The 24,433-nt window shown below is 47.3% G+C and overlaps 1 protein-coding gene across 5 annotated transcripts in view; it reads left to right on the forward strand.

Moving 5' to 3' along the window:
* Positions 1 to 2,515: 2,515 nt before the first annotated feature.
* LOC120950538 (probable transcription-associated protein 1) overlaps positions 2,516 to 24,433 on the forward strand; it is a 43,774-nt gene continuing 21,856 nt past the window's right edge. Inside the window, exons 1-3 of one of the 5 annotated variants that reach the window (XM_040368656.2) lie at positions 2,516 to 3,014; positions 5,784 to 6,610; positions 21,370 to 21,912. In XM_040368656.2, the coding sequence (XP_040224590.2) occupies positions 6,398 to 6,610; positions 21,370 to 21,912 (756 nt within the window). In that variant the 5' untranslated portion in view covers positions 2,516 to 3,014; positions 5,784 to 6,397. Of the gene's footprint in view, positions 3,015 to 5,000; positions 5,234 to 5,783; positions 6,611 to 21,369; positions 21,913 to 24,433 lie in introns of those variants that run through there. The other 4 variants (XM_040368657.2, XM_040368661.2, XM_040368658.2 and 1 more) reach the window with 4 other exon arrangements.

Raw genomic sequence — 24,433 nt, forward strand, 5'->3', positions numbered from 1 at the left:
CTATCACGTATATAATTTTTCATTTGTTCCGTCGGATTGCAAACCGTGGATGGTAATCTTAAGCGTGCAACAGAGACAACTAATGAAGCTGCTGCTGAGTGTCTGAGCAAGCTGCGCAAAACATTGAGTTCCTCTGATCGGTACTCACAAGCATGATAAAAAAAAACAATATTTTCAAGTTGATATGAAGACGTTTTCGTTGAAATTAGAAAATAATACGGTGGTCACGATGTAACACAACAAACAACAAAGTTCATCATCGGGTATCTGTGTATGAAGCTTTATGTTCTGATCGTATCTTAACATTTCAAGGACGCAGAAGTTTGATTTCAGGCGTTTCTTTTAAATCGCTTATCTAATTCTAGCGAAATAAATAAATATGCACAAAGTATACTTTATATCAATTTAATAGCTAAAATATCAAAAATGTATTTAATTAAATTTCGATATATTTCATCAACTCAAATCTCTTGATAGTGCTTTAGTCACTGTGATTTAAATTTTCTTAGGTAAAAGAAGCGATCACTCTTGCTAAAAGTTAACATAGAAAAAATCGACAATGATAAAGTGTAATCGATGTTTCAAGTTTTGGATGTTTAATAAATTAAGGAAACAGAAAGAAGAGTATGAAGCAAGCAAGTTTGAATGGAGACATTTAACGAGCCTCATCTCCCTATTATTGGTCTCTAACAAATCAAATTGATCTACCAACAGACCTCTCTATGTTTGCAAGATCGCTTTAATAGAATAACACACTTTAATTTCGGCTTGAGGAGGTCCCGTGGTACAGTCGTCGGTAAAAAGAACTTATAATCCAGGTTTCACGCAAGTCTTAAAATTGCATGCATAATTAGTAAAAAACAATCGTCAGGTATGGTGCACAGATAATGTAAAACGTATTAAACAATCTTAAATCAGTACAATTTAAAACCATTTTAAATGTAATGGCGCTCTATTTCCCTATCGTGGTAAGAGTTTCAGTGCTTTTGCATGCAATTTTCAGACTTGCATCCAGCCTGGGTTATACCGATTTTTGCCTTAGCTTGCACACAACTAGCATGCTCCTTGCATACAAACTTTTGCTACACCTTTTGTAAGCTTTTGAGCGGGAAAGCTCATTTACGCTCACACATGAGCTTTGTTCTCATCTAGAAAAACTATTTTGATTGCCTCTATTCATTCGCGGCACCCAATATTCACGCTCAAAATTCTCCAAACATCTGTGCATTGCCATCTCGATCGGTACCGGAACCGATCCGAGCGGCAGTGGCAAACACGCCGTCACTCGGCACAGCACACTGGTGAGCACCGTTCGTACGTATTGTAACCGTCCGCTGCTTACAAATGTGCAAAAACCGTTTCCAAAAGCTGAGAAAACACATCACCAAGACATATATTTGCACCGCCAGCAATTACAGCTCGATCAGCAGGTGGGCTGGTAGAGTACATGCTCGCCTGCCAAGTGTGCTATCGAAGTGAAGTAATCAAACAGTGCAGAATCACATTCGAATAAAAAGACAAGAGAAAGGAGCAGAAAGAGGTAGCGGAGCAGCGGCCCAGTAACCTAAACATTCTCGGCGCGATTTTTATACTCTGTGTACAACATCAACTGTTCGTTATTGCCGCCCGTGCCGGCGGATAGAAAGTGAGCACTATAAAACGATCCAATTCGTTGGCGAAATTGTTGCAAATGGTGCGATTTGTGTTCATTGCAATGGGGCGCGAAGTGGATGCCTGGTGGTGGTGTGAACGCGAAGGTGCAATGAACAGTTTTATGAGGAAACTATAATCGTTTACTTCGGCACGACACAGGCATTGCAGGAAGTGATGATCGTGAAGATCGACCATGACTGTGACCATGGTGAATTTTGAAGTGTTCCAGGAAAAGTGATCGTGTCATGAAGCCGAACAGAAATTATTTAATTAAACCAGAGCTCAAAGCTACTTTTTATTACGGTACAACTTGAAAAATGTCTTGATCATCAGTAGTCCATTTAGTATTGAGGACAAATATAATTTATCCTTTGTTATAATTTAGCCGTATTTAAAGTTTAAGCCAATCAATAGGCTTTTTGCTGAACACATATACATTTTTGCTAGTGTAGGTATGTTTAAATATGGTAAAGTCTTGTCTCAACTGTCATTTTAGGTTGAATGAGTATTTTAAACATAAATGTACTGCTAGTGGCCGATAGGTAGAGCTAGTTTACATTCAACTGATGGCTCGGGAAAGGAGTTATACTTTGGGTTTCTTTTTTCAAGATTGCTTTAACACTAAACCTAATAATTATTTTATGGATTTTTTATAACCTTGATTGTGAAACAATACTCATTGTGGTCACACCGAGCATATATTCCGAGCCTATTAGAAACATGCTGTGCTGCTGACTAAATATGACAATTATCTGACGGAACCGTCCAATAATGCGTCTATGTGTGTGAGTGTGTGTGTGAGAGAGCGTACCAGTTTCCATTGCTGAAATTGGGAGAGCGAGATAGGGTCCTGCGGCAGGAGCAACATTTCCTGCTGCCAGCACTGTAGGCACTTCTGCACTTGACTGATGTGAAAATTGAAAATTCCAACTCCAGCTCGCGGAGCCAGAGAGTGAAGAGCGCGCGTGAGAGCCCACTTGCCAGCACTCACACATGCGCGCTCATGCAAGGAGCTAACCGTGAGCGGTGAGCGAGCAGTGGAGAGCGCGAGCAAACGGCTGAAGGAAACCGCTCGGCAGCAGTTGGCAGAGCGACCGAGCAATAGCAGCAGCAGCAACCAAGCAGTCAGCAGCCAGCAGAGTGAAATTGGAAAAGTCACCCGTGCAGCCAGTTTGGCCAGTTTGGCCAGTTTGAGTGAGCGTCGAGGTCAGCAGGTAGCAGCAGCCAAGCAGTGCGCGTTTGCCCTCGCGTTTTGTGTCCTCCGTGTGTGAATCCTTTTTTCAGTTTCGGTTTTTCCGTTTTTTAATCTTGCGAGCTGCCCGTTACTTGCGCCCGTCCGCTGTCCGCGAAAGTGTGAGTGGGTGGGTGTGTGGGTGGGTGTGCGGGAGTGTGTGTGTGTGTGTCCATGGCTGAGCTGTACGTGTGACGAGTCGCTGGTCTGCTCGGGGAACATTTCCCGTTACAAGAGACAGGGACTTTTTTTTCTTTGCTCGTGCGATGGCGGTGATGTAGAAAATGCTGCGAAGGAATCGATCGATCCGAAACAAGTTGCTGCTTAGAAGGTGGATTCTGTGAAGTGAAATTGCTGGAACGCGTACTGTGTGAGCCTGCCAGCGCCGTGAAGAAAAGGTAGACGAGCTCGTCCCACTGAAGCAGTTGCAAAATCGTAGCCCATTCATCCTGGGACCAATTAACAGAGGACGGAAGTGGACCGTGGACATATATGTGTGTGTCTGTGTGTGTATGTTCATATATATGTGGGTGCAAGTGCGTGTGTGTGTATGCGATGTTGTGTGGGAAAGAAAAAATCGTCATCGTTCTCAAGCAAAAATGGAGACCTTTCGCCGCGGAATGTAACGCGGTCGGAGGGAACTCTTTAGGACCTGCGAAAGATTCTAGTCGTGCCGACCTGGAAAGCTCGGCGTTGTCACTGTCATCATCATTATCGTCATTATCATAGTTATCTCTGCGCTTTTTATCACCTAATGCCATCATCATCATCATCATCATCATAATCATCATCAGCAGCATTACCGAAGTGGCAGCAGCGTTTAGTACGACCACTAGCGCAGCTAGGACACATCCAGGACAAAACCAATACCCAGTAGCACCACCAACACTCGCGAATGCTCACCCCTGCCTTACACCTACTGTTAACGTTCAGAAACCCACCCACTGACACACATGTGCACACACAGACATATATACGTATAAGAACACACACACTAACACAAACACACGCTATAAGTCGACGCTGTCCAAGTGACATTTGGGTGTACCGTGATCTTGGATGACGGGAGAAGAGGACGAAATTCTTGTAATTGGAGCAGTGGATATCAATGTCCAGCATCTTTTTATTTTTCGTCCCAGAACATTCACTGAATTCGATGGACTGTTAGCGAAAGTGGTCTGAAGCTGAAGGGAGGTAGTAGCAGAAGGACTGGGCATAAATTACCTTGCAGCTGGAATGACATTTCGCTCGAAACGAGGGACACACGCAAATCGAGAACAATTATTGGGTGCACTCGTGCATGGCAAGCAGTACACCCACAGGCCAGAGATCGGACTTGCCACTCTCCAACACACATACACCGAGTCCCGAGTGTTAGTGGCGGTGTACGGTGTATGTGTGTGGGTGCGTTTGTGGGGATGCGTGTCCTAATGCCCTTAATTTGAAACATTTCCCCTGAAGGGGATGATGATTCGTTTGCTGGATCACTTCGTACCGAGGAGAAACCGCTCAAAAGACATCCATATGACCATATGTGCTCTGTATGGGCTGATTGGAAGGCATTTTTGAGACTTTTGGAAGTCGAAAATCCAATGCTAGTGGTCCCCTATTCACGTTCCATAGGACGAAGACGATGCATTGAGAGGTTCGCCCTTATCGCACTCTCTCTCACACACACACGGAGGACACCAGCGGGAAGACCTCTGTAGAATCGTGAAAGAAAGCACACAATAACAAAAAAAAAGCACACGAACAAATCAAATACAGTGAGAGGGAGAGCGAGCGAGGGAGAGAGCGAGAGAGTTTTCCGTAGGTGAAAACCGTTTAGGAAAGCGTGGCTCAGCGTGGCTCCAAAGATCCATCGCTCTCTCCCGTTACAAACAGGACCTGATAAAACAGGCTCCGAGCTGGAGAGCAACATTGAAGCGTGTGATACAATGTGAGACAGTGTGCGTGTTCGAAACACACACTCTCTCTCTTTCTCTCTCTCTCTCACACACACACACGCTCTCAAAATGGAGCAACATTCAGTGGAGCGTATTGTGTGAATAATACCTCAACGTGTGTGCAAGTGTGTGTGTGTGTGTGTGTGTGTGTGTGCTGTGGCTTGCCTTTGCTCCGTGTGTCGTGACCTCGCAGTACGCATGAGTGATGTTATCGATTGATTGCGCACGCAAACCCTTTGCTCGTCGCGCCATCTCTCGCATGCGGCCAAGAGACCGTTCGGCAGTAGCAGCAGCACCAGCAGCAACATCAGCAGTAGCAGCACCATCAGCAGGCTGCGCACACTTTCTGGTTGATGCGGTTTACGGGGGAAGGGGTGCAGCAGTGTGGGCGGGTGTGGAAAAAGTATGCCAAAGACACACACACACATCCAGGCACACACTATATACAGACACACACACACAAAAACACGAGCACACTTTCCAACGCGCGCGCGTGTCTGATGTCGTGGATTGCGTGCGTGCGTGCGTGCTGATCGTGACAGTGTCGTTTGTGTGAGTGTGTGAGTGTGTACTCGTGTTGGGGGTTTCGTTTGGATCAGGTGGTGTAAACGCGCTACGATTCCAGGCTGCTACGATTAAGCCTTAGAGGACGCGTGTGTGCGAGTTCGCAGCGTGGACCGGGTGAGCACGAGTGTTGGGACGTGTACGTGCGTGCCTGTGTTTGTGGGGACCGCGATCGACCAGAGCCAACCTTAGCTAAACCGGCGAAATGGCCGATCGGTCGGTAACTGTGCCAGGGGCGGGAGCAAAATGGCCGCAGGGAGGCCCAGTGTTGCCGCTCGAGTGGCGCTCTCTCTGCGGAGCATGTTGATCAGCACAGTGCGTGTGTGTGTATGCGTGTGTATGTGTGTGTACAAAGGTCACTAAATTGTTTTCGTGTCGTGTTTATCCAGTGCCAATGGTGGAAGTGTTGTTACAGCACCAGCAGCAGCAGCAGCAGCAGCAGCGGCGGCAGCTCGAGTCGTCGGTGTCAGTGTCGGTGCGGTCGTGGAGCAGTGTCGCTAGTGTGGCGTTTGTCGCCCGCGGTGTCCGTCTGTGTGGGCCCGTGAGCCCGGTTTCGGTGGTGGTGCAGGGTGCGTGCGCGCGTGACCGTTGCGGGCACTAAGAGCGTGAAAAGAGCGTGTAAGAAAGGGAAGCGAGCAGGGCAAACGGCACCGCGCAAAGCGAAAGAAGCAAGAGAAGAGGAAAAGGAAGCAAGCGAGTAAGGTTGTAGAAGCGAGCGAGCGAAGAAGAAAAAGAAAAGCGGGTGCAAGCGAACGGGGCTGCCGGAACGCACTGTGGCGAAGTTGTCGTGGCATTGCCGGAAGTGACGTGCTGGGGGGGAAGACGAAGAACAGGCGCGCGGCAACCGAGGGGCGGGAGGAGGAGGAGAAGGAGGCGGGACGTTACGGCGCATCGGCGGACGATGATGGTGGGGCCATGAGCCCGAGCCCCGAGGTCGTTGCGAGCCGCAAGCGCGTCTCAAGCGGGCCTGCACCATGCTAGCGCCGCCGAACCCGAGGTCAATATGCGGCCAGGACCCGGGCTGGTCGTGATGGCGCTTGCGTTTATTTCGGGGGCTCGGCGAGGCACCGGTCAACAGAGCAGCAGTGCCAGTCAGAGTGGCAGGTTGGGCATAGTTGGAGAAGACAATACGGGAGCAGGCGGCGCACTAACGCGGATCAATCCGTGGCTTTCGGCGTGCGATCTGGAGCAGCCCAACTCGGCACCGGATCTCCAGGTTAGTAGCAGTAGCAGTCGAACATTTGCTTTCAGGTCCGATTTTAGGTACCAATCGGGTCGCGATCGCTCCGTTACTTCCTCCAGCAACCCATATTCAAGCGGAAAGATGTGTCCCTTTCCATTCATAGCGAGCCATTCATTATCGCTTGGGCTGCTCATTCCCTTCTTGTCTCGTGTTATGGATCTTACTCCAGTAAAGAACAAAACAACAACAACAACAACCAAAAACCCATGCAGACCACGAACCCGAAACCCATTCCTGGGAGCAAACGCACCGGGGCCTGCCGACGGGTCCCATTCATCAATTATATAATAATAAAATTCAACCGTTCCGAAAAGAGCGCTCTCGCCGCTCTTTGCCCATTGCCACGAAGGAGTCACATCCGGAGATATTCGGCCAAATTCTGAGCAGTGGCTCCGGAGAGTACGCTCAGCCCGCTCGGCAAGAATTGCGCCAGCAGCAACAGCAGCGCGGAGCAAAAGAGAGCGAAGCGACTTTTTCTTCTGTTCTTTGCCCCTTTTTATCCATCCCCTCTGCTCCCTTTCCCGCATCTTTACACCCTCAAAATCGGCAGTTTGTCTGTGCTTCTGGGGGAGGGCTGTCAGCAGTCCTTAGCGAAGCGAAGTCCTTCGCCTGCTCGTGAGATTTCCGTTTTTTGAGGGAGATCCACCGATGCTCTCCAGCGACTCTCGCGGTTGCAAAACACACATACACGCACACACAGGCGTATACACAGTCCCACATTTACCAGCAAATGATCCGGCTGGGACTTTTCATGGTAGGCAGATGGTGATATCCTAGCCCCCTTTTTTTAGCAGGGGGTTCACGTTGTTTTTGGCAGTGCGGGAAACCTAAAATTGGAACTCGTGAAGATACCGGGGGACCGGAGAAGAAACGGAATAATAAAAAAAAACACCATTGACTGCTCGGTCGAGCGTGCTGCTATGCTGAGATGCTGAGATTGTCGTAGTTGTGGTAGTATTGGTTGATAGCGCTATTAGTACTAGTAGTGGTAGTAGTGGTAGTAGTAGTACTTAGGATTAGTTGGTGGTCGTACCTGCCTTGATGGTTGTTCGCCTGCCTTTGATGGTGATGGTGGTGGTAATGAAAATGAACTTCAAATTTCAACCAATTCCACCAAATGCCTGCATGACTGTGTTTGTGTATGTGGGGTCCCACATACTTTTATCACCAAATATGCTTACATTTTTAACGTTGAGTCTGGTGATTTGGGAGGCTCTTAATTGCAAGACATCGCGTGAGCGCCAGTTTCTTCGTTGCAAGCGTCTTTGAACTGTTTCAATGATCAGAGGAGGTTTTTTTTAACAGTTTTCCTGACCTCAAGGCGTGTTTATTAGAGTGTGTGATGGAAAAGATCCCAAAGAATCTTGCTATATTTTATCGAATTATTTTGGTAACGATATAAAAGACTCCTCATTTACTACTACTGATTGCGTGTGTTCTACAACGGATATAAGATTGATTTAATTACAGAATGAGTATTTCTCATATTTCTTTTGCGGACTTGGCTTTTGATTCTTTTCACCAAAATAAACAGACAAAACCCACCTTCACCTTCAATCGATACGTGTCCATCTACTCGAACTTGCACGCCTCAAAACTAGGCGCCCCCATCCGTCCCGCACGACCCTCGCACGGGCGGATAAAGCTTTTCTATAAATTTATCAACGTCAACGGACAAAACGGGCTTTTGCTATCTATGCAGCAGCCCACACACACACACACACACACACACACACACACACACACACATACACAAGTACGTCAATATGTGCACCATGTGTATGGCGATGGCAAAGCCGAGATAAAGCCCAAGCATTTAGCGAAGCCGAAGTCCACTGAACGACGGTGCCGGCACGGGGGAAAAGGGCACAAATCTATATCACCAGGCCGTAGCAAAGGCCCGAACGGCGAAGGCAAAGGCATAAGTAGCAATACTTCATGCTGAGACTCCGGCGAAGCGCCCAGCACCCTTGGGCTGTGTGTACGGGTTTGTTGCCCCGAAAAACATCGACGCAAGACGCTGTCATTTGCTAAGCGGCCTAAGAAAGGAACGCCTTTCTAGCGGGAAGGGTGGCAGTTCGAAAGCGGACGAACAAACGTGATAAAAACGCTGTAAGTAAACGCCGTAACAGATTGCACGCGTGCTATACCAGCCCCGGCCTCGGATGCTGGTTGCAAGGATGCCTTTTGTGTGTGTAGCGTGTAAGGTGTGTAAGGCCTCAGAAGGGTTCGAGGTGTGTGGAAGGGGTGAGGGAGGCATCTTGTACCCCGCAATGTAGGAGATGGATTGATGCCATCTTCATCAAGCGCCGTCTGCACACCAGTACCCAGGCAGCACCTCCGTCCCTACTGCGCGCGTTACGTGAGATAAGCGGGTGCAGGATATTGGTGGGCTACTCATCCCATCCCGTCCCTTTGCGTGGGATATGTGGGCTGAGCGGGAGGGCGGGTGGATACCTCCTTTTCTTCTACATTCCTTTAAGGCATTAAGCAGTGGCAGGCGGCTGAGGTGAAAGGCGCAAACCGATCGAACCGGGTAGGAACAACAACGAAAAAAATGGATTCCATCACAAGAGCTTCCATCACCACAGCTAGTAAGCGGGCGCTGGCACACAGCAAATATCGACACACACACACTCACACGCACAGAGGAGAAAAGAACCAAGAAAAAAGAACACACACTTTCCTACCTACCTTCAACAACAGAGCCCGGTCGGTGAGGGTGGTTTTTTTTCTGTGCTGATGCTGCTGCTGCTGCTTCCTTCTCTACAACCGGGGAAAGCGAAAGCCCATCATTCATCGAGCGAAGAGGGCATTAGCATAGGAGGCATTTTATTGCTCAATTCATTCCCGACCCTTTCCCGGCCACGGTGTAGCGATCACGGTGGCGTACGAAAAGGTAGGGCAAGGAAAGTGGTAGGCAGCAAAACGAACGAAAAAAAGAAACCGTTGTCCACCGCCCCTGTGATACCACACCACTGAAGGGTGTGAAGGACTTTCTTGTGGTATTTTTTTACATTTCTGACGCGAAAGAAACTGAAGCAGAGGTGCTGAAAGGAGAGAGAGAAAAAAAGGGACCGTTGGGGGTTGATTGTTGGTTGCAAAATTCGCAACATCCGTCCGCCATCGGCCGGAATCGGGCCAGCGGAATTGTGGATCTGTTTGATTTGAACTCGGTCGAACGAACGTTTTGTCATTCTTTTCATTATTTTTTTCCCTATTTTCCTCGCTCTCTCTATCACGCACACACACATACACACAAAGAGGCTCCTTAGCCGTACGGTGCTATTACTTGGTGTTATTCAATATTATTCTCCACTCGTAGCCCCTCTTTGTCTGTGTTTCCCCCGTTTTTTGCCAATGGTAGGAAAATGGGGCCTACCGCTTTCATATCATTAACATATAGCTAGGAGCATCATGCTCCCACCGCAAGAAGGAAACCCGCTCCTCCACACTCTTTCCTGCTGCGGGAAAGCTGCGGGAATTTTTCAAGCTTTTCCTTCGCCTCTCACGAGCACGGTGCACGAACAAATCGGGAGAGAAAGAGGGAGAGAGTCTGTGTACCGTCGCTCTCGTAGTAGTCGGAGATAGTTTTCCCATTATCTGAGACGGTTTTCCCACAACCAGGATCACTCTCTTGCTATGTCTCTCTCTCTCTCTGTGTCTCTCTGTCTACACTGCTGCTCACACACACTCACCAATACCAGCTGGGGATTGGGCTAGGGAAGCTCAGCTGGGAGGGCTTTGCGTTCCTGCGGACGTTCGGTCGGTCCAACACCAACACTAGCGCCCCGGTCACGACGCATGCTGGTGTAGCCACTGCCTTGACACACTTATACCAGCGCGTGCCAGCGCAGCGCATTCCCGTCCTGATCCGTTTTGCCCATTCACAAACTAGTCAACTTCCTTATCGTGGGCCGAGCATCGAGAGCACACGGGTTCGATTCGCTCGAAATCAAACCGAACCGGGCCACCCCGTGTCCAACAATGTGTGCGCGTGTGTGTGTGTTCCTTTTTTCCTAGAGACTTTTTGTTGCTTTTCCCGTTGCGTTTTTTTTTCCTGCGTGCTCTATTCCATCGCACTCCTCTTCATAGCGCTCGAACGTATTATTCTTGTAATGTTTCGCCTGTTTGGATCGGTTTGTGTGTTTTTTTCCTTTCTTTTGTCATTCTCTATCTCTCTCGCTCACACTCCACCGACCCTCCTCCCGTCACTGGATAAACAATATGTCACACCAGCATTAGGCCAAAGGCTCACCGCAGGGCCCCTTGTCCGCGCCTTGGACGATGCTTTCCTCCCCCCGATCCCGGAAGGCTTTATTAATCGCCATCGGCAGCCATCGGGTATTGATTTTAATTTGCTGCCATTTTTCCCATCACCTTGCCTCCTTGCAATGGCGGAACCGGGTTTTGGGCTGAAAAGAAGAAACTCGTGAAGAATAAGAAGAAGAGGAAGCTTAGTTTTTGTTGCTGTTATTTCGATGGCGATGATCTAATCGTTCGGGCTAGCAGCAGCACCGAAGTTGGTTACTAAGAACGTTGTTAGGGGGCTTGGGCTTGGGTGTGGGTTGTTTGTTGTTGTTGCTGTTGCTTTTGCTCGGGTTTCACCTTTTTGTTTTTTGTTGTTGTTGTTGTTTTGTTCTGCCGTACGATGATGATGAATGGTTTGCTATAGTCGGTAGTTTGCATGATGAAAGCAGAAGTTTTTTCACTTGGTACGGGGGTTAGCTTTGTACAACTTGGAAGAAGCGAGAAGGCTCCCGGATTAATAGTGAGCAGCGTTAAAACGTGTCATCGTTTTAATCAGTGAACAAATCGCCTATTGACAGATCGGATATTAGTGGCGCAGAACAAGATTATGCCTAAGGCCTTTTCTTGTGGTGAAAATTGCCTTAAATGAGCTCATGAGTAGACTCACCAGCTCCGACCTTCAAAGATCTCGTGCAAGAAGTTCAAGACTTTGAGAACAAGCTTTCTCTATTGCGCGGAATGCTTACGAAACGAAGGTTCTACAAAGAAACGAACAACATGAGACAGCATTTCTTTTAACCACTGTTCACAAAACCGAATATAAATCCCAACAGCTCTCCACAAACTAACTTACAAACAATTATTTAAACCCTCACCGCGTACAACAGGCTCTTCAGGTCGGCCCACTTTGCGCAGTCCTTGCTAAACGCCGTTCGGCGGAAACGATTATGAACCGATGTGAAGGGTGGTGGTGGTGGAACCCTTTGGGATGGGGATGAACGTCTCTCACGCGCGCACACACACACACACACCCACAAGAGGTTCCGTATCGTTCGGTGGGCTTTAGAGTACCTTCCCGTGTCTAGTGCTCCAGCAGGCGTAAGGGAGACGGCCCACTCGATGTGGAGTCCCGGGCCGGGAAACCGAGCTAACCGGGTGTTACGAAACGTTTGCGCCGGGGCACCAAGGCATAACAGGGACGCGGGCTCGCTTGTGGAATGCAACACACCAAAGCGCTGCTGCTGAATCGCCCAAACACCCACGGCATTGCCGGGGACCGCTTGCTAGACTTTTGTCTTTCCACGGTGCAAAAAGAAGAAAACAAAGTAAAAAAGACACGATGAATCTCGAACCAAACTCGGAGAGCGGAGCCGTTGCGTGTTGCGTGTGGTCGCGTGCATCAGACAGCATCTTGCGCTGGAAGCGGGGAGCATCCCTTTGGGAGCGTTTTGTTCGACCTTTTCTTTTCGCGCTTCAGCTCGCGCCTCGTCCCACCGCGAGAGACGTCCCGCGAGCATATTACCTAACCGTGCTGACTGGCAGCAATAATGGCACGGAGGGTTCTCCGTTCCCTTTTCCACTCCGCCACATTGCTCCGGAAGGACGTGATTGTCCCTCTGTTTCTGACTTTTATTAATTGATTTCGATTCCATCTGCAAGACAACGGCGACAACGGGCGGCTGTTGTCGTCTTTTTTTTATTTTCCCTTTATTTCTCTCTCTCTCTCTCTCTCTCTCTCGCTCTCCCTTTTTTCTCACTCTTTTCCTGTTGTCTCGCTTCAACCCGCATCACAGCCCTGGCCCATGTTTCCGCTCGGTGTTCGGTCATCCGGAAGGAATGGGAAAATTTCGGTTGTCTCTTAGCCAAACCGCAGGGATTGTGCTGCTCCAATCCCCCGCCTAGACGAGGGTTTAGGTTTGAGTATGGTTTTGGGGTGGTAAATGGTTGCTGTGCCATTCTTCCCAACATTCCAGCACCGTCTGTTCGTTCCGGCCCGAGGGCGCTTAATGTTCGTCCGGACGTTTTGTGGGACCTGTTTTTTTTTTGGTTTGTTTGGTTGGTTTCTTGTTCCATTTGCGGTGGGTTGAGCTGGCGCGGGGACTTTTCCCCAATCGCAGTCGCTGGCAGTTTTTCGCTATCATTCGCTCGTTAATGTAGCAACCTTTCAAACCGATCCGATGATTGATTTTCGGCCGTTTGGTCCTGTCGATATCTCGATGCGTACCAATTTCCACCCCGGCTAATGCGAACCATTAGAGTGTGTGTGTGTGTGTGTGTGTGCGTTTGGTTGTGTTTATTTTTTCTCAACCTGCTTTAGGTGTGTTCTCGTTCGCTTCTTCTCTCTCTCTCTCTCTCTCTCTTTCACTGCATCGATCATAATGCCTTGGTGTCGATTTTCTTGGCTTCGGGGTGAACTTGCCACTGTGGGAGGTGATTGTTTCAACGATTAAGGTTCGTTTCGGTGAAATCACCTCAATCTCTAGAGAGTGAAAAGACTACCCTGGCGTGTGCTGATGAGTTTCCTCTTCCTCTCCAAGGAACCTCTTTTCTTTCCTTTTTATACACTTGCTGATGTGGTGAAGCAGACGTAAAAAACTACCACGTCAAAATGTGATGACCGCTAGCCATCCGGGCTGGCCGGATTACATGATCGTAGTGAGAGACGGGGAGGGTGAGGGTCGAACTCGATGTTGGTCAAACGTGATGGCCAGCGAGATTGGGATCTCGGGGCTAGCGCAATTGACATGCCGTACCGTGTTGTAGCCCCAGCGCTCGTCCCGTTAATCATTTCCACGAGGACCGTAAACGCTCCCGCCAGGCCGGCAAAACGTGCCAAAACAGCGAAAAAAGTAACACACCAACTGCGGGTTGTACATTCACACAGGCACAGCCACACACAGCCACACACAGTTCGATCGCGTCTGGGTATGGATGGAGAAGGAAGAAAAAAAACATGGAAATTTCACTCTCCGTCTGACAGCTAATTAGATGAATATCACTTTAAAGTGTATGTGCGCGCAACAAGCAAAAGCCAAAAGCGCGTTTGTGGGTGTGTGGTGGCCTGCAGCAGTGTGCAGAATTATTTTTTGGAGTATAAATATCGACCGGCGGGGGGCTAAATTTAGAGCGCTCATTGATCGACCGCTACCGCTGACACGGGACTTCCTGCGCGTGGTTGGAAAAGAGAGAGAGAGAGAGAGAGAGGGAGAGAGATGTCCGGCGGGAGATGTCGCTGGAAGGCTTCTCGGCCGACCGGCGGTCCAGCGTTTGGGTTTGGAGAGGATTTTTCCATTTTTTATAAGCAACAATAATGTCACCTTTTTTGTTGCGTTGCTCCTGTTGTTATTAGCGCGTGAGTGCCTTCGAGGGCTACGGGGCGCGTGGGCTAAATAATTCATATTTTAATCAGAAACTAAATAAGGATACGCTTCCCGGTGTGTTGACAAGCTGAAGGAAAAAGTGGCAGGATTTAATGTGGTCCTTTTTTTGCGAAGGGAGGTTTTAGTTGGGAAATTGGTAACATTTTTAAGCCTGCCCTACGGTGGCCATGGAAAGTACTGTTGATGAAAGATTGATCACATCGTATTTGGAATGCCTTTTGAGTTGTTTGTAAAAAAGTGATGCTTTTAAAAATTACATGAATTCCTGGTTGAAGGGACGTTCAGTGCTTTTGGTAAAAATATCTCAATAGTTTGTAGAACCTACACCACCACAAACACTCTGTTTGGGTCGATTCGGTCACAACATGTTCGCCTGTGGTTTGAACGTTTTATACAACAGAACTTGGTCCAACCGTATGCTTCCTTTTAATTCAATAAACGTCACAAATGCTGACGAGAGCTACGCACCATGCATATGTTGTGGCACAATCAAACCGGACGGGCATGCAACTTATCATACGGACAGCATTAAAAGGCAGAAAAAAAGTGTTGCAAATTGGGATCCAAAAAATTGAAACAATATTTACAGACACTGACGTACATTAATTGAAGCTGGACATCATAGACAGTTTCCATCAAACTATGCTAGCCTTGCAATTGGATTATGTTGGAATATTTTCAGCCCACTCAATGGACAGTCATGTACTGGCATAAACGATGGAGAAAGCGTCATTTTATAATAACATTTGCTCAAACAATTGAGTGGTTCACTTTTGCATTGTTCGAAGGGCTTTAAAGCGGCTTTTGCATACACATCAAGGGTGAAAATAGTACAATATATATTAAAGTAATGCTGGCATATTTTATTTATTGGTTCTTTCCGGTAAATATCGGCCTCCATTTATTGTTATTGTTTTTGGGTTATGACTATCGTCGCTGCTTATTTCTGATGTAGAATGAAAAGAACATTATTACATAGGTGATAGTTCATCCCAAATTCTGGGATCTATCTAGTGTCAATTCTTGTGTCTATCATGAACGCTGGTTGTCGACACATGAGCCTAAATTAAATGTTTAAATGTTTAGACAAACCTTTTACTCAAGCGTTTGAAGCAAACAATTACCATAGCAATGCTGTGTGAAATTCAGTTATTTCAAATATGTATCATATTTCCATTCCCCACAAAACTACTGTCATAAAAAGAAACAATCCAAACCGTAGTAGATGCCACAAAAGACTCGTACTTGCCACCAGTCTTACATGAAACTAAACTGGATTTGCCTTTTGTCAATCATGCTGGTTAAGCTTGACATCAAGTGCCTCCGGGCCCGGGTAGCTATGGCCTAGAGTGCCTTCTTCCAGCCCTTCCCCCCACCCTTTCGACACGCATGCCAGGGGCGTATCAGATTTACCGGCGAGGCCCGGTAATGCCGATTTCCGACGCCGCGCGCAATCCGGCCCAGCTCCATCGCGCACGGTTTCTTTCGCAACGGGTGGATGCGGAGTTTGAAACATGCAGCGAAAACAAAAAAAAAACACACATTCGGCATGAATATTTATAGGCCCTGGCCACTGCCAAAAACCGCACGCATGTTGTTGATAGTATCAAATTTCGAAAATAAACCTATATGATGCTGCAAACCTTAATTTTCCTTTGCGTTTGTTTTTTTTTTCGTTTCTTTGGGTTTTTTTCCTCCCCTGCTTGAGGTTACAAGCATAGCTGCTCGTTCGTTTCGGTTCGGCATTCCGGGCGTGCTTTTCGGGTGGCAAGGAGCTGGGGCAACGAGTCACAGAAGCATGTGACACACATACACACACACACGCGCGCGCTCGAAATGGATATCCATATCGACCGCTGGTAATACGCTCGCCTTCCCAGGGAGATTGGGCGCAGAGGCTTTCCCGAGGACGTTTGCGGGCGAAAGGGGGGAGTAATTCTGTTGCTTTGCGAGAGTGTTACGGTTCGGTGGAGTTCCTTTCTTGCTACGGCAGAAGGCAGCATAAAATAACTATGCTCATATCGAGCTGGCTTGCTAAAGGACCTTCACAAACCCATTTGATTATTCATATTTTGGCTCGGTTTGTTGCAGGCAAAAATAGGAACAGAAGAAGCATTGCAACATTCTATAGCAGTATTAGATAATGATGAGTTGTTAAGATAACTTAACAGACTAAGAATCAAAAGCTATTTCAAAGAAAACTTTTCATCAAAGTGTACAAAAATGTCTCACAGCTTTGTTTAACAGAACCGAGAAGAGCTTCTTGATATTTCCTAAACTGTTTAGCTCTTCTCATCAAATACGACGCTTGATAGATTGCATTCGTTCCACATACTTCATGCTCAAACTCCATCCAACCTGTCTCCCTTCTACCTACTGATATCTTATATGCGATTGTGCAGCTTTGTGTGTGTGTGTCTTTGTGTGCTTCCTCCAGTCGTTTCTGGGCTGTCACGTTTTCCCGGAAGGTTGTAGCTCTGCGCCTTGCCCGATAGGAAAACTAGGACACTGCCACCCTACCCGGTCTTGGCGTCGCGGTGTTGGTGAGTGGCCGTACTGCCGCACACTGCAGTAATTGACCTTCGATTTTATTGTGCGAGTAAATTTATTGCGCTTTGCGATTGCATCCATGCTCCAGGAGCTTTGGTTTTTGGATCGATTGTGGACGGTGCCCGGGTACTGGTGGGCATGTTCGGTTTTGCCCCACGCCTTGCCAACGATAAGAAGACGCTCGAGGAATGGATTTCTTTCTCGGTGCAATGGTGCAAATACACACACACACACCAACGTACATACATAAACACACACACACACATAACGGTAAAATATATTACTTTTTAATTGCATCAGTCAAGCGACGCCATCACGATTGGGATTTCATTGGCCTGCCACTATGGGGTGGTTGGGCTAATGGGAGAAGTTTGCTTTTATTACGCTTGTTGTTTCTGTTTCTGAGGTTGATATTGATAAAATGACTAGAAGGAACAAGAGCAAATTCTTAGAAAATATTGTTTAACACAATAAAACACTGATAAAACCATTGGAAATGAATAATCAAATAAATACCTTGTTGAAATCATTCTGTACCAATTGCAATGTTAAGAAAAACGTATACTCTTTACTTAAAGTTAATGGCTGGTATTATTGAATCCGTTCGTAGCGGCGGCGTACGTCCCGACACTCATTTTCCTAACGTACTAGATGGTTGCTACAGTTGTTCACCGTGGCGTTGTAGGAGCGGGCTCAAGAAATGCGTTGCCATCCCTAGAATTTCATGTGAGCGCCGTACGTTCCCGCTACGAACGGATTCAATAATACCAGCCAATATTTCATACGATAAATTCATACATTGATCCTAAAGATTGAATTCGCTTACAGCGTTTCCCACGAATAATTGGTTGGATCCCATCAATTTTTGGTGGGTTCCCATATTGTTTTCCCACGATGTTTTGGTCATTTCTCAGAATTTTTTGGCCCAATTGTATTGATATCTAATCGAAAAATACCAATACATTATGTGAACGAACCAAAAATCTGTGGGATACGATCAAAAAATCGTGGGAACGCTCCAAAAAATTAAGAGATTTGACCCATAAATGGAGTGAAACCCTGTATCTTTTAAAACCAATATCCCTTTCGGCCTTTTAAAACAGTTTTCCCTGTTTGAAACTTGTACTTGTTGTAAAATAATTTGTTTGGATATTACTTCTGGATTACCTGGATATGACTTCTACTTACATGACTACTACTTATATAAATATGCGACAGTTACAGCGTTTCCCTACCCAGCTCAAAATCGCAAGCTTACCTTCCGATTGCAATTATTTTATTTCAACACAGACAATTATGTGTTTAATTTGTTAGATTATAGGTTTGAAATATTTAGTTGAATTGTTGAATTTCCAATTAGATTGAATTGAAATCTCCTGTTTCCAAGAAAGTATCGCTGATTTTGTGTCCATTACTAAACCTATAGATGAGGTGATTATTTAAGAACCTTTTTACACACCCTCACAACTTTTCCATAGTTTCCTTCCACTTCATAATTACGGTTGAGCTACAACTAGAGCCCATTTACTTGAGATTCTGTTTTATTTTTTGTACTTCTGCGAAAGATAGAAAGTCAAATTTATTTCCATTTTTCTTTTCATTCAAACTCAACATCTATTCTATGAAGCATTATCCTTATCAACCTAACTCACCCTCACGATCAAGCAAGACCACAGTGCGAGCTTTCCTTATAATTCCGGTTGACTGGGAATCTTCCCTCTCAGCCCTTCCTTCATTCACCCTCTCACCTTGCACCGTACGATGCGGCGCAGGCATTTCGGTGCACGGCAGGGCCCGGGGTAATAAATTCGCACCCCACCGCGGGCAGGGCAGGGTGTGGGACCTTCTTAGTGGTGGGCTAAAAATAAGCGGATCGCAATCGCAACCCCACACCCTTCTCCAATCGGTCGGCTAACGATCGGGAAAACACCGACAGGCGCAAAGAGGGTGGAAGAAGGGAAAGAAATTCAGTTTCCGTTCGAGTTTTTCAAGAATCAATTTCACCTTCCGCTACGTCGCAGTCTAATGGATACTCCCGCCTTACCCGACTACCACCCCTGCTGCTGCTGCTACCGGTTTCAGTTTCCACGCTCTCACCTTACCTGAGGGCCTCCCCCGTCTGCCGTTGTGCAGCGCTTGGTAGCGCTTGGGAGTCATGTGTTTTCTTTTGCCTTTTTGGTATGCTTTTGCTTTTTATTGGTCCGCATCCGCATAAATCCGGTTCCGCGGTACACAGACACACACACACACACAGTCCGTCCGCCGATCGTTCGCCCGAAACGGAACACGAACAGAATAGGCGCAGCACGGGCGCAGCATAGTAATAATCAAAAATCTCGCTTAAAATTCTTTCTCCTGCCGGGAGGGGGGTTTAACCCACCTCTCCTGCTAGACCCGCAAAAAATAAGCCAGTGGCGATGAGAGATATGGAATTAAAGGAGGGGAAATGAGGTCGTTCTAAGGGAACAAGGGCTTGCAAGAAAGCGAGAAGGTGAACGGTGAAGCTGGTTGATAATCTCTTTCCCGTCTGTTTTTGCCCTGGTTTTTTTCCGAACCACGCGGGTTTGACCGGTGGTTTTCGATCGACGGAGCCGCCAGACGCAGCTCGATATTATTTATTTGAATTATGTTTTTTTTTCACTAGGGCTAAACTCTCATGCCGGATAAATCGATCGAAACGTATCGATCTCTCGGGAAAGTGGTTCGATCGGTCAGGGGGCATCGGGCACGCGCTTTTGGATGAGATGAATATTTTACATCATTTTGAAATTAGAGAGACAAAGATAGACAGAGAGAGAGAGAGAGAGAGAGGGGGAGAGAGAGAGAGAGAGAGAGATGCAGCTATAAAGAAGGAAAAAGCAACCACCATCAAAACAAATCTGGGCTGCTCCCTATCGAGGTCAGTTTTCCACTGATTGTTTGGCAGGTTTTGCGTGGAGGGAGCCATTAAAAATCACTTTCTTCGAGCGCTCGCTCGTGTTTTCCCCCCTGCGCTGCTTCCTTGCAGCCCTACTGGGTAAAATAACATTTGCATACGTAGGGCGCAAACAGCACATGGATATTCTTTGCTGTCCGAAAAAAAAAACAAATCAAGAAACTAAAAAATGTGGTGAAAACCCAACCAGAACGGAAACAAATCCTTCGCAGAAACAGTGGGACAGTGATACACACGCCGATGGGAGAGGCGGTTGGACAGAAGCCAGAAGGGAACAGTGGCGAAGGCTGGAGCGGTCCGAATCACAGCAGCCCTGTGGCAAACCATTTCGCCAGTTTCGCCCGATTGAACCTTTGCCGAACGCACTCGGGAAACTCGAATCTTGGGTGAGGAAGGAGGAAACGGGCAGCGCTGCGTGCGCTTGCTCACTCGCTTGCGCGTTGTTTATTTATCCAAGTCTTCGCTCCGACGGCACCGACGGTCGACTGGACTTTATGGGTGTGGATGAAAGGGAAAATGTTCTTGAAGTTCTGCTGCCCCCACCCGCCTCATACACACACACACACACACACACACACACATCTCATTGGCCCGCTCCAGAGACCCGAGTGTGCGATACGATACTTGTTTGATTGGAGCTGACTTTGGGGAACGGTTTTTGTTTGTGTATGCTAATGTTTGTCCGTTCGCATTCGCACTAGAGTGTGTGTGTGTGTGTGCGTTTGTGAGTGAGAGACAGGAAGGGAACGGTGGAGGGGTGGGCGGGCTGCTCGCCGTAATGAAAACAGCAGCACCGCAACAGCAAAAGCAACGGTCGATAGATGAATTATGGTAACGGAACTGCTGCTGCCACTCAAAACCCGGTTTGTTGCAACCGTTACGCAGGCCAACTTAGTAGGTAAGCGCCTTGCCTCGGCGTCGGAGTTGTTACGCTTTTTTGTTGTTGCTTTTTGGTCTTATTTTACGATCGTAATCGATCAGGAAGTGTTCCTATGCTGGCGAGTCCGTATGCTTGTGTGTTTACGAGGCAAAGGCGGATATTGTCGAGAGAAAAAAGGGTTACGAGCGGCCATGAAACATAAACGGGCAAACCTTCTCTGTGCCGCTCTAGACTCTGTACCGATAAGAGCAAATAAATTAAAACTCATTGAAGTAATTTTGGCTCATCTGGGGAATGTGCTGCAATGCAAGTTAAACAGCGACAAAGAAGATGGAAAAAGAAAAAAAAATATGATCAAATGTTACAAACTCTTCAAAGTCTACGATGCTGCAAATGGTGTGCAACTTTCGCTCATTGATCAAAGCATGTTTGATGTGGGCAATTGTTTACAGCTTAAAACTTGACCGGATCAAGGTTAGTGCCTAGAAGAATTATTCATCACTATCACCCACACGTATATAGAAAGGAGCTTCAAATGGTTAAACAGGATCGAGCAACGAGCAAACATTATCAAACAACTACAAACTGTCTTTTGTGAACTACATATCATTCGCAGATGAGATGATTTGTGTGAAATTATATGTCTTTTTTTGACTTATTAAATCCCTTTTTAATTAACATTCCACTAATTTCATTCCATACTTTTTTCTCTCTCTTTCTTTCCTTCACCGCACAGGGTCAATGTTCAGCCGGTACACTGCCTGTGGCCTGGATAGACGAAGGTCCTGGACCACCGCGGTGTCCACCGCCATGTGCAACGCTGCGTGCGCATGCCGCGTCTAATAATAATAATAATAACATTAATAATAATAAAAATAATAATAAAAATAATAAAAATAGTAATAAGCCATACAATATTGATAATACTAAATATAACATGGAGAACCGGTTAAATGATAAACAACAGTGCCTTGACTATTTGGGCGATAATGAAGAGTTAAGTCCAGCACAAATTTGTAAAAAATCGTCACAAAGTATTGAGACCAAGCTGCAAACATTACGTTTAAGACATTGTTGTGAGCGTACCGTTGGCAGTGCTTTACACAACGCAGCCTACGCCGACGTGCTGCACGGCGGACCGGGCTGCACCGGGCGGCTGACCGAGCTGCTCGAGACGGACGCGCTGGCGGCACGGATCACATGCGAATTTACCGAGGTGCTGATACGGTACGACTGCGGACAGCCGTACTCTATCATCCACCACTGTGAGGATTGTAAGGTAAGTCGAGCGCATAATTTTGGGGGGGTGGAGATTTTGAACCATTCTTTTAAGGGGTCTTTTTAAGAATGTTGGCTAATCTTAATGCTTGGTTAAATATGTTTTTTACTTTAAAGAAACAAATTAATATAGCAATTCGTTACTTCAAACCAATTGTTTGCCATTTTCTATTCATCGCACACACACAAACACACACACAGTCCCACGAGCAGTGAGCATTGTGGCGAATTAGACAAACTTTTGCTTCACTGCCAACCATAATCTTTATCGCTCTCATCATCCATCCGTTCCGTTCCGTGATCCGTTGCCATGGCCCTTGCATAAGTGTGCACGATTGTATCTACAACCCCTGTGTGTGTGTGTGTGTGCGACCGTGTAGCTCGCACATTTTCCACATGAGAGCATCGCTCGCTCTGGAAGCGATTGGCTTTTCCGTTCTAGTGCGGCCCCCGAGAGCAAGGGCACCCGAGGGTTACAGTGCATGAGGATGGCAGGAATGGCCACCGATGGCAAAAGGATAATCGGTCCCGGCAACGACCATCGTACATTGTTGTCTTCCCCGCTCTCCTGCTCGCGCTCTTCTCACCGCAATGCAATGCCGTTTCCGCCGTCCCATTTAGTGGTGTTTGCGGGGAAGCGTAAGGAGCGGCAGCGTGGTAATGAGGACAGTTCGCTTTCGAGCGCACACGAAAATGTGCGTATGTGTGCGAGCAAACGGGATGCTGCGGTGATACCGTCGATGATGATGCTGCTGCTGCTGATGATGATGATGGTTGAAAACGCACATCTTTCCTGTCCCCGTTTCGTGCTGAACAGCGAGCAGCTTCTATTTCCTGCAGCAGTTTTTTGTTTCTTGCTGTTTGCTGTGCTTCTCTTCCTACAGACAGAGTTCGGTTTGCACGCTCCCCCGTAATGAAACCGCTTCCAGTGCTCGGTTTGGCGTGTTTTCTCTTTCGTGCCTTTTGCCTTTAGATGCCCCCGGAAAACAGAGAGCAGAGGTATGATTTTCCCTTCTGCTCGAAAAACTAAACTCACCGGAAATGAGCAAAAAACCGTAGGGTCAAAGGGACACAACAACTCGACGGACCAACTCCCAAAAAATCCGCAACCACGAACACTCCCCGACCGGCCAAAAGGAATGTTGTGCAATTTTTCGTTTTGTATTTTTGCACAAGGTCTTTATGGGTCCTTCTGAGGTTCGAAACTGGGACACAACCCGTGTGCGCGCACGGTGTACGTACGTACGGTTGTGCCATTTCCAAAAATTAGCGCAATGCAGATGAAATGAAAAATTATGCTTAATCGTAGACCTACCGAATGTTTGCCGCAACAACGCTGCGCAAAGCACGGGTCAAAAGGGCACAGAAAACGGGGGCCAAGGAGGGGGGATGGGAACACTATCTCTTGGGAAAATTATCATATCTTCAGCGGGCCAGCTGCCAGCGTTCCCAGCCGCAGAGTGTGTTCCTTCTCACAGCTCCGGGGCCCGCTACGCGATGGAGCTCCGAGGGAGCCCAATGCCGAGTGTAATTACTGTTAAAGTTTCAACGGAGCACCTTGGACCGCCATTACTGCCCCCCCCCCCCCCCCCCCCTCTGCATTTCCTCCGCACTAGTTTGTGCTGCCGTTAACTGGCACCACCAGTCAACCTTTTGATTCTGCGACGAGTAGTTGGGTGTGTATGTGTTTGTGTGAGAGCGTGGCCCATTTCATCGGTGAAGCCCTCTTTCCCGGAGCGTTCGGCAGAGTGTTTGAAGTAGAAACAATTAAAACTATTAGTCAAACCACGCCTCGCCTAAACTGTCCTCGACCGTGTCCGGGTGGCGTTTCCTCCCAGGCCCGAAAACTCTCCACAGCCGTTGGAATGATTATGGCTTGAGCAATGATGATGAGAAGGATGATGATGACGATGGTGGTGGCGAATCTTGTTGGTGGCGGTGATGGCGGTAATGGCGGTTACAACGAATGGTTATAGTTGCACCGAAGGCAACCCACAAATGGTTGCGTCATGCTTTCTGCCCGCGGACGACCAATGTTATCAAGTAATACAGTGCGTTTTGTTTAAAGTGAAATTCTTCTGCACGTCCTTAAAGTTGGTTGTGGCAATTTAAGTTGAAACGCTTCTACCACTACTATGCTTCACTTCATCAAACAGTGTGCAGAAAATACTGCTGCAGCAATGGCAAAGCTGGCGAGAAAGTGTCAACCCCTCTGGGAAACACTAAGGACAGGCAACGCCACCCGGTACAATGTTGCAGATTCGTTTCCACCTCGCTCATGGTGGTGCCCCGTAACCGCGTTTGTAACAAGCGGGCAAATTGATTTTAATAATAGATCTGACAATGATGCCACTTCATCGGGGGAGCCTTTTTTGGGGCGACAACAAGCAGCTGAGTTTTCTCTTTCTCTCTCTCTCTCACACACACACACACACACACTGTCACGATAGATCCGTGCACCAAACGGGGAACCGCGATTCGCAACCGTTAACCACACCAACCAACCAAGCAACGAGCAACGA

Source organism: Anopheles coluzzii, chromosome 2 (assembly GCF_943734685.1).
Source record: "Anopheles coluzzii chromosome 2, AcolN3, whole genome shotgun sequence".
In the NCBI taxonomy this organism is placed as follows: domain Eukaryota; kingdom Metazoa; phylum Arthropoda; class Insecta; order Diptera; family Culicidae; genus Anopheles; species Anopheles coluzzii.